Source organism: Fukomys damarensis, unplaced genomic scaffold, assembly GCF_012274545.1.
Source record: "Fukomys damarensis isolate Sample0158 unplaced genomic scaffold, DMR_v1.0_HiC HiC_scaffold_11, whole genome shotgun sequence".
Taxonomy (NCBI): domain Eukaryota; kingdom Metazoa; phylum Chordata; class Mammalia; order Rodentia; family Bathyergidae; genus Fukomys; species Fukomys damarensis.
This window is the reverse complement of record NW_022900923.1, coordinates 26,251,901-26,263,192: the sequence shown is the minus strand read 5'-3', so window position 1 is coordinate 26,263,192 and position 11,292 is coordinate 26,251,901. Positions and strand designations below refer to the sequence as shown.

The 11,292-nt window shown below is 36.7% G+C and overlaps 1 protein-coding gene across 4 annotated transcripts in view; it reads right to left on the bottom strand.

Annotated features, from left to right (window-relative positions):
- Positions 1-11,292, bottom strand: part of Rgl1 (ral guanine nucleotide dissociation stimulator like 1) — a 260,886-nt gene that overhangs the window by 67,558 nt on the left and 182,036 nt on the right. For all 4 annotated transcript variants that reach the window (XM_010640560.2, XM_033762134.1, XM_010640562.2 and 1 more), the window contains one exon: positions 7,455-7,663. In XM_010640560.2, the coding sequence (XP_010638862.1) occupies positions 7,455-7,663 (209 nt within the window). The remainder of the gene's footprint in view (positions 1-7,454; positions 7,664-11,292) is intronic.

Below are 11,292 nucleotides of genomic sequence, written 5' to 3'. Positions count from 1 at the left end.
TATATATATGGTTTTTTTTAAGGGAAGCTTAACAAACAGTAATTGTAACCATATCGTATGCATCTCAAAACAGCTTACCCATTTTTTTAGGCTAAGAAAGCATTTGGGAAGGGAATGGGTTTGTACTATGTGCTTTTTACAGACAATGTACTACTGGACTACGACCTGATAGCTCCTAAGAGGAATGATGCCTATTAAAAGTGCGTATTCAGTGCTCACTTCCTTCACAGTGATGGTACAAATCTACAGATTTCTTTATCTCTCCCACTAAATATAGGCAGAAGTTGGGAGATGTGCACTGCTGTACCTTCCAAGTGCCTACTCACAATAGGCAAATAAAACAGCTCCTACTGCAGGCACCATTCCTCCCTGAGGGTAGAGCGGTGAGTAAGATGGACCTGACTCTGAGTAGGGGAGACAATCAAGAGATAGGCAAGGTAAGTTAAATTTAAGTAATTGTAATGCCACATATACACAAAAAGAAAATGGAGTAATGGTTATCTCTTAAGCACTTAGTATTTTCTAGCCAAGATACTAAGGACTTCTCCTGTGTTATCCAGTTTAAATCCTCATAATAATCCTATAAACTAGACACTATTTTACATTCTCCTATTCTACACAAGGAAACTAAAGCCAGAAAGATAAACTCTTTGGTGCTACAGAGCAAGAAGTGTTAGCCAGCTTTTCTTCACTCTGAAAACCTGAGATAATCAATTTAGAAAGAGAAAGGGTTTATTTTGGCTCTAGATTTTGAAGGTTTGAGTCCATGCCTGGTTGGTCCCCTTGCTTTTGGGCCTGTGGAAAAGGTTGGGCATCATGACAGGAATGCATGGTGGAGCAAAGCACCCCCTCATGGCCCAGAAGTGAAAAAGAGAGAGTCTGAGGTCCCTCTATCCCTTTGTGGGCCCAAATAAACCAAAGAACTCCCACCAGACCCTGCCCCTTAAAGGTTCTATTGCCTCCCCAGAGTATCACCTGGAGAGAGCTTACAATACGTCCCTTTGAGAGACGCTTGTGACCCAAACTCCTACAGAGTGCTGGATTCAAATTTGAGTTTTCTGACTCCTGTACCCATACTCTTTATTATACTATATGCTTAACACAGAAATCTTACAATTAAAAGATAAGCAAGTTGCTTTTTCCCTCAAGTATCTTAAAGCTCTAAAAGAAAAACATAAGCATAACTGATACTTATGACAAAATTCTTGCTAGTAAAAAAGAAATTTGTCAAGCTTTACATTTGACCAATTCTTCTCTATTCTGTGTAAGAATTAGCTTCACTCTTCTTGCTAATAATCAGTGTATCACCTTTTATACACAAGAGTATTACTACTCCAGGTGGCAAAAGGCACAGATTTAAAGTTACTATTTCATATTTACATAAGTCCACCCAGACTTCTTCACTTGCTACCACCCACCCCCCAAGAACAGTGCCTCAGGGAAGTACAGTAGTCTGTGGGGTCAGGGACTTGGCTAATATATACACAGAAATAGTCCAGACACAGATACAACAATTGCCTTTTCCAATCCAGTCTACCTAACCACCTAAGATCACTGGCCAACATGCAGTATTACTTGGATAAAACCTCTCTGCTACAGTCTCTGTCACAGAACCTAGATCCCATCTCCCAGTGGTGATATCAATTTTAATTAATTTATTCATATGTATGTTTAATATTACATTCTCCCACTAGACAGTATGTGTGAAGAGGGCAGGAACCATGGCAGGCTCTGTCACCGTGATAAACACAACACCATGTATTATATGCTACCTATTAGACAGCTGATAAATAGGACAAGTGAATAACAGTACTGATAGTCAAGTAAATTGCCCACAGCTGTGTGAGGGAAGTTGCCCTCAAGAAATGCAGCTTCTAAGGAAAATAAATTGAAGAAGTAGTGAGAAAGATGACTAAGCGTGGATCCTAAATAATCCCCTTCCTTTTAAAATGACATTTCCAAATCATAGGTGAGATGGTACAAAAGGACATTCTGAGTCATAAAGGCATGTTTTAATTCTAGCTCTGCCACTTACTGATTGAATGTTTCTGAGACACAATTTCCTCATCTGTAAACATGGGGTTATAACAAGTAAACTAAATGAGATACAGTGTGTGAAAATATATGGCAGGCAAACATGGGAAAAAGAAATAAATTCAAAGACATACTGAATTAGCCTCTTCTCTGCAACATAAACAAGCAAGTTCAAGTCAGACTTAAAAGGTCTTAAAGCTTAGGTTTCCAGACAGCTTCAACCTTTAACCTCCCAAACCATCCGTCCTCCACTGGGAGAAACCACTTGAAATAAAGGGAGTAATTCAGATCACCCTCGGTGCTTTCCACACTATGATCAAAGCATGGTCGTAGTTTATGGAGACCTAACTCACCATATTGTGCTTGTTGATGACACTCTGCTAATTTCTGATATAAGAGAAAGAGAATGTTTGAGAAATGCCCCCAAAAGTAGCTACTGTGACAGTCACCCGAAGAAAGATCTACTTATTTGTATAAACATTTCATGGTTCTCAGGATCACAAGGTGAAGTGGGATTCTGTCTTCACTTGAGGTTGGGTATTTTCAGTGGCATCTAAATCCCTTTTTAAAAATATAGTAAGAACAACAGATTTTTAAGTGGAGTGTATGTTTGAAATTAGAGAAAATAAAATCTCAAAACCCCAATCCAAACAACCAACCCACAATTCAGTGACTTTCTCTTTGGTTAAAAGGAAGCCAGCATGGAATAGAGTCAACTCTGAGCTCTTGTGAGAAGCACAGCAAATAGCAATCCTTACCCCAAGTAAGAGATAAAGTAAACACACAGAATTATCCATACATGACTTAAAATCACCGTCTATTGGTCAATCACAAAGACACATATGAGCACAATTAAGAAAAAACTATAAAAAGAAAAAAAAGAAAATCCCAGAAAACAAACAGTTCATACAAGAAAAGCCATGACTGAAAGTCTTAAGGGAAAACAAGGCTTGACTTCAAATAAGCTATTCTCTGGTGGGAAATAAATATTGCATCTGCTCTCAATCTATTCTTGACTGTTTATTATAGGGTTAGCACAGACTCAGTTTCTTAGTGTTAATCTCACAAAACATAATCAATGTACTATTAAGAAAACCAAAAGAAATAACATAAAAAATTATATCAGAAACCCACAAATGTCTACCACAATCTAATGACATGAAAAGAATATTTCAAATGTTCATCTTCAGAATAGGCAAGTTTGTATAATGTAATTGCTTCTTTCTAATTATAGACATCAGAAGTCCCAACAACCAATTTAGGAATGCAGTGTCTCATGGAATATGCATTTTAGTGAAACTTAATCAAGACTGAAGCCTAGCCACAAGATCTAAGTGAGAACAGGAAGTGGAGTTAGGGAGAAATATTCATGTTGAGGTTTGTACATATATGGAAAAATCTAAATTCTCCAGAAGAGGCAAAATGAGTAGCATCAATATCTCTGAACCTCGTTTCATCTGCAGAACACATTTGAGTTTTCTTTTACATCATGGGTATTGATCTACTAGTTCCAGGAATGCAAGCTCTGTCTTTTGTATTAAAATACAGAGGGATAAATCTAGATTTATGGGACTAGCGTAATTTGAAAGGTCCTCTCCAAGGAAAAGAAAATGTAAATTTAAAATTATGTGAAGGTACCGCAAATGAGGGGCCTCACAATAAAGTACAGTAGTTTCACAGTAAATCTATCTCTAGACTACATCAGGGCAAAAACCAAGCCTTATATTTCTGAGTTTCATCTAAATGGTGGAAAGCAGAACATTGGGTATTTTATAGGTGCTCAGTACTTAGCAGTTTCACTCATTTGAGGAACAAGCAAAGGATTAACTATGAGATTAAATTCAAAGCAAAGTTTTGGTCCACCCAAATGGCACAAAATAAGTGTTAACTTTTCCATTCAGTTATGTCTCAAATGACAGTTTGAATTAAATGTAATCTGAATTCATGATGAGTTTATTTAATAATTATCCAATTAGTATTCTTAAAATCCAAAAATTTCTACCCACTCTAATAAGAAAACAAAGAGAAGATTTTTAAAATCATCCAATAAAAGCTGGATGTACACCAGTCACAGACTAAACACTCCAGTTCCTGTGTGTGTGTGCACTCTTCAGGATGAACAGCAAGAATCTATGCCTAGTATCAGCGGAGTTACCTCATAGGTAGAAAAAGTTACAACTTCAAAGTAAATCTGACCTATTTCCTCCTACTGCCTGCCAACAGTTAACATACTGTATCTTTTAATAAATACAAAATGCCAAAAGGAGAAAATTCACATCGTTTTTTAAATTTCTACTTATAGCTATGAGCTATTATACAACAAACTATAATGAAAATTACTCACCAATCCCAGAAATTTACACTCCAAGCTTAATATTTTGTCAAACATTTTTATGAAAATATTTACAGAACCTCCTATGTTACAACCCAGGGTATCTTAACCAGATAAATGTATGATAACAAGCAGATATTTTGTGTCTTTGAATATGCACATACAAATAAACTCTGATCCAAATTATTTCGCTCTGTATGCATCTACAAGAAAACTCACACTATTGTTTGGATCTTAAATGTTCCCCAAAGTTCGATGTATTAAATTCTCAGAGTGGTGCTATTGAGAAGTGGTGGAATCTTTAGGAGGTGGGGTCTGGGATCTGGTAGATAGTCTTTAGGCAACTAAAGGCTCTTTTTTTTTTCTTTTTTTTCAGTATCAGGGATCGAACTTAGGACCTTGCACTTGCCAGCAGGTGTGGCGCCACTGAATTAAATAGGGGTTTTTGTTTTTTGGAGACAGGATCTCACTATGTAGTTCAGGCTGGCCTTGAACTCACTATGTAGGCCAGGTTGGCCTTGAACTCACTGCTATCCTCCTGCCCCAGCCTCCAACTGCTGAGATTGCAGGAGTGCACCACCATGTCTAGCAAGAGGTATGCTCTTGAAGAAGATAGTGGGACAATAGTGGGACCCTTGCTCTTCCTCCTGTTGTTCCCAGGCCAAGAGATGAGCATCCGTGCTCCACTATGATACAGTGACTCAACACCAGCCTAAAAGCAACAGGGGCTGCAAATCATGCACTGGAGCCTCCAGAACTGGAGCCAAAATGAACATTTCTCTCTATAAACTGATTATCTCAGATATTTTCTGTATTGACCAAAGGCTGACTCAACCAGTTTGAGGAAAATCCTTATTGTTATCAATAATCTTTCCTGATTGGAAAGAGAACTTGATTATTAAAGGTCTTTTTTTTTTGGGGGGGGGGTTGAGACAGGGTCTCACTATGTAGCTCAGGCTGGTCTCGAACTCACAGCGATCCTCCTGCCTCAGCCTCCCAAGTGCTGGGATTACAGGCATGCACCACCACGCCCAGCCATTAAAGGTCTTTCTTAATACTAACAGATATAATTACATTTAAAATGTTTAATTTCTTCATACAAAGAATATCAATAAACAAACTTTAAAATCAAAGAACTAGCAAAGATATCTCCAACATGATGATAAGCAAAAAACTAATTTCCTTAAAATATTAAGAACTACAATTAGATGACCAGCAGTTATAGGAAAATAGTCCAAAAGAAAAATAGGCAAAGGATAAGAAAAGAGTTTATAGAAACACAAATAGTCAGTGAACATTTTAAAAGATTCTAAACTCTACTAGTGAATGTAAGAAACATAAATTCAAAAACAAGGAGCTATTGTTTTCCCATGGACAGATCATAGTAAAGATGACGTCTATGACAGGCATGAAAATAGCTACAGCTGGAGAGGGTGTGGGCCCTCTCATTCTCACTGCACAGGACGTGGCTGGTACAACGTTCTGGAGGGTAATCTGGCAATATTGTTCAAATCTTTATATGCTAATATATTTTCACCCATCAGTCACTCTTCCAGGAAATTATCCCACAGAATTCTCAAAGGAGGACTCAAAAAAGATGCTCCCAGACTGGGGATTTAGCTCAGTGGTTCTGCTGCCTGCCTCACAAGAGCAAGGACCTGGGTTCAATCCCCAGTACCAAAAAAAGAAAAAAAAAAAAGAAAAGAAAAGATGCTCCTCTTAGCACTGTTCATAAAATTCAAATATATTCCCAGAAAAATTTGGGAAGAACCACCAAGAAAACAAGTTTATTGTGATTATAAGAGAAGATGAGTCTGGAGAACTTGGAGAAAAGGAAATTTTTGGCTTTTTATTTATAATTTTTTGAATTGTTTGAATTTTTCATCATATATATGGATATTTTTAAACCATTATTTTGTATTATCTGCCTCGTCAGACTCTAGTCTGTTTAGTTTTCTTCTTTCTACTACTATACATGTAATATATAAATATATATGTGTGTATATGTATGAGTTAAGAGTAGCAATAATAAATCTAGATTCAACCATTTACAGATTTCAGGAATATATTTATGTAATATAACTTATTAAATTTTACAACCTTATAAATGTTATTTGGGAAGAAATGTAACAACAGAACAAAGCTATTTATACTCTTCTATAGTAGAAGAATTCTTAACATTTTCAACATGAGTACAGATTGTTTTATAATTTTAAAAAATCTAGGTATCAAAATCAATATTCAACAAGCCCATCAAAAACACCCAGCTTATTTTCTTCTGTAGGCAGGAAACTCCAGAATATAAGAACTGAATGCATATTCTCATGATTCAAAAACAACTGTTTGGCTGACAATTTTTTTCCCCTGCCAATATCAAATTCACTTAATGGTATTTTTTAAATGGACAAGTTTAATTATAAGTAAGACCAAAGTAAAGTAGAAAATACAAAGATTATCCACATGTGAATTTCAACATAAACTGCTCTTGTGTATGTGAGCTATAACAACAGGAATCAAGGATATCAATGCCGTATCCATAAAGCAGCTAATACACGGTGATTGCTAATAGCTATTATCACCATTATCATAGCTGCTATTTAATAGATAGCTGTTACTGTGGGTCTAAAGCTGAGTTCCATACTTCAAACATATTACCACATTTCTTTCTCACAACAAATTCATTAATTATTGAATTTATATAAAATTATAAATACTAAAATTTCTATAAAATTAGAAACAGGGTGGCAAATAGTACTGAAATGTATAAACAGTCGAATCTAGATTTATTACATATACTCAATTCATATATGCACACAGACAAACATAAACACATATGTATTCTGAAGTACCCCTGGGATTGGGCCCACAGCCTTGGGCATATCCTGAGCCCGAGTTCCTAATGAGATTCTGTTCACAGGGAACAGATCATATAAGTGGCTTCTGAGTAGTCTTCGATGTCATCTGTCCCAAAGGTCTTTCCCTCCTCACTCCCTCTCAGTACACCAACCACAGGTGACTCAGAACCTCACACTTCCTCTCTGCATTCAGCTTTACAGTCCCAACAACTCAGCCCTCTTTAGATCCTCACCTGTCCAGCAGCAGTTCCAGCACGTCTTTAGTGGAAGCAAAACCTCTGTAGGTTGACAGGAAGATGCTGATATAGGTAAAGTCATTGTCTCCAAAAGCTGTCAGCAAGTTCTCGACAAGTTTCTCCAAGGTGCCAGCTTTTATGGTCCTGATCTTACAGGTCTCATACTGACTGACTGTATGTCCTGGAGGCAGCTGGTCCCCTTCAACCTGTATAATAAATTAATGATTACCACAGGAGAAGTTACTTTTTCCACTAAAACTGAAAACATCAAAACAGTTAAAGCCACAGTCTATTGTTTGTCTCTGCTCCTATTTAATTTCCCTGTAAGTCACATGAGGCAATGCTCTCTCCTATGAGTGTACGCAGTAGGGTGGCGGTGACGGTGGTGGAGGACCTACGTATGTGTGTTCCCCATCTCTACTCCAGAAGGTCCAAGTGTTACTTCATAGCAGCTACATTTGCTTCTACATATTCCCATATCAAGAAAGAGGTTGCGGGCATATTTTATCAGAGATGTTTCCTATCATCCCAGGATCCAGTTTTGCAAGTTATCTATCAATCGTTCCCTTTAAATTGTTCCAAGACAAGTTTTCAAGCTCATTTTTAAAGACAGTTCCAAGAGTAGTGTGCCAGAATCAACTCATATTGGTTTTAGACAGGTGACTGTTGTTAAAAATTTTTTAGGCTTTGTGTGAATCAACTGACACCACGTTGATAACCTGAAAAGTCAGCCATGGTAGGAGTACTTTCTCCATGGCAATCTACGGAGATCGAACCACGAGCTTATATTCTTCAGCCCGTGGAAAGCAGCACACGTTCTGATTCGATAGCATCAGCAATCAGTAGCACTGGTTGAAATAGGGCTGCACCAAGCCACACTGGGTTCATCTCGGGGGAGCACTAGAAAGGGTGGGTAGGTGCATGAGCTTTGCCTCCTGGAAACTAGAACTGTACCAGATAAAACGTTTACTCATGAAAAGCATTTATTACTTGAGAATAAAACTGGAAGAATGGTAGATATGACTGTACATTGTCAGGCATAAACATAATACATAAAAATTGACTGATGATAAAATCTGAAAGCTTAAAAACCAAGTATGAGGGAAGAGAATTAGAGTGAATAAAATGTGACTGTGCTTTACCTTCTGCCATGTAAAGTGTGGTAACAAAGTGTACAGAGAAATAATTTTCAATTTTAATGCCTTGCCTTTCACAGGCATTAGGAAAACTGTCCTTGCAAGGGAAGTTCTGTAGTGAATCTTTTTCTAAAACAAATAATTATTCTAAGTTACATGAACAATTGCAAGTTTATCTGAATCATAAACTGAACTGCTTTATTACAGCTTTTCCTAAATTTAAGGAATCAGACATGTAAGCATTAAGAGGGGCAATAAAAGAGAAATGAATCCCTAATGATAGCAATTATGCTTGCCAAGAAGCATTTTGCTTTTTCTTCACCTAACCTGGAAGATGTTAAAACTACTGGAAGGAAATTAACCAAGGAATTGCTTTCAGAAAGACTGAAATGGTGGTAACTGCTTTAAGAAAGGGGTCAGATTGCTTAATGTCATTATGTCTAACTGCTAACAGAAATTAATATTAAGACCCCAGCTTATGCAGTGAATGGCTCTTTATTTCATTTCACTTTTAAGTTTTCTGAGGAAAGAGATCTAGTTCCTATGCAATACCAAATGTTTCTTTAGGCCTTGCCAGACTGCTGAGTCAGATCAAAGCCCAACAAACACTCCTTATCACTATACACTAGTTTTAGAACAAGCCTAGTAGAATCTGTTTCCTAGAAGCTCTGATTAACTTAAAGCAGAAATAATAAGTGAAAAGATACATTGTTTCAAAGTCTAACTACTCTATATTTTTAATTACTTGGTGTAGTACTGCTTTAATTGAGTGCTAAAAAATATTATTTCCAAAAAAAAAAAGAAGGGCCTGTGGTCATGTATGGAGACTACAGAGTTCAATAAAGTAAAAGATACCTCTCTACGGCAGTATGTCTTAGTCTTTAATATGTTAACCTGTATTATTAAACTTCAAGAGAGAGACATGGGATGTGGCATTTCCAAATGGATTTCTCTTTATTCTTTGAGCATTGCTGCAAAACCCTGGAATGCATTTATGCTGGAAAAATGTTACCATAATGTATTTGAGACCTAGTTCATATTTGCTATTTTTCACTAAAAAAAGAAAAGAAAAAGCTCAAGACACTATAAAACATGTTAATTTTTATCTACAAACATCTATATTTCTTTATTTCTTTTATCTCTTTTTTAATGCAACACTAAAATGTAGAGATGTTTTGTGTCTTTCACATCGCATTTCAAGAGACCTGGCCAAGACAGGTATAATATTAAAAAGCAACAGTTTTAAAATATACTTAAATGTCAAGTGTTAACAGCAAAAGGAATGGGGTTTTTCAAATATTAGGGACAATCAAGCTCTAATTCTAAATCAACCTTCCTTACCTTGTGTTAATGTCAGGCTTACCTTGTCAAACAATTCCGAAGTTTGATGAATCTTACTGTACTTAGAATGAAAACTCCACTTTAAAACTTAATCTTACCTATGGAAAGCAATGACTACTTAAAAGAACTAATTTTTCACTGAGTATTGATGTGGCCAAAAATTCAAACACAGAGAAAAATGCTTGTCAAAGGACCTGATGAAGTGGCTCCCTTTTTGCGCCAGAAAGCAGTCTTGGCAGGAAGCCAAGGTTCTCCCTTGGGAATGGAATTATGTTTCTCATTAACCCAGTCTCTTCTCTTCAGCCATCCTTTACTCAGAAAAAAGAAATCTCAGTCTGCGCCTTTAACAACTTTTGCTCCTCAGTGTTTGCATCTGTACATTTGGAAGAATCATTGTTTGTCCTAAACAAATGGCTGAAACCCTTAATATTTAGATTTTTTTAAAAATCATTCTCTGAGTGCAGTAAGCATAAATGACAATGTCATAAAACAAAACATAGACTTGGTCTGGTGCCTAAAATCACTCTCACAGAAATTAACAAGGCACGTTAAGGTGTCACACTGTTTCCTTAATATCATTTTCTATACATTTGCTACATCCCCTAATGTCCACTTGCTATCCCAGGGGGAAGACCAGGTTTTTCAAGACGAGTTCTAATTTACCAAAATTTTTACAAAACAATAACTTGAAAATTATCTGTTTACGACTGGAATAATCTTCAAATGAAATTGTACAGAAGTGAAACACACACACACACACACACACACACACACACAGAAGCCCCACCCACCCCACCCCCACACTCAAATACTCTATGCCATAATGGCCAGCCTAGAGAAGCTAAAATGTTAAAGTCTCATTGTTGCACCAAAAGAGTCAATACGTCTGTAATTCTTTTAAGAGATTTCAGGACATGTTTTTGTTTGTAGTACCCTAAAAACTTTGAACTGAAGTTTGAAGGAGAAGAGGTGGAACCCTTAGCAGACAAGTATTTAATAACTCAGATTTAGAAAGTGAGACAAGGAAGACTGAGCCTGCCCTGGGGGTTAACACGCTAACAGGAAACAGCTCAATCTGGATTTAATCAGAGACCATCACTTTACTGACACGATCATGATACCAAGGCCACAAAAATGTTTCATAACTAATTGCTTTTGGTCAATCTTTCTGCCATTAGAACTCAGCTTTTTCAAAAAGAAAATGTCTAATTCCTCTGAGATAAATATCTACCATTCTGCCCAAGTACCCTAGCTGTAGAATTTCCATAATTATCAAGTTTGGCACAAGTATGAAAGGAGAAGAGTGTGAGAGATGAAATATGCCATGTTTAATTATGTTTCCAGTCATGAGGAAATAC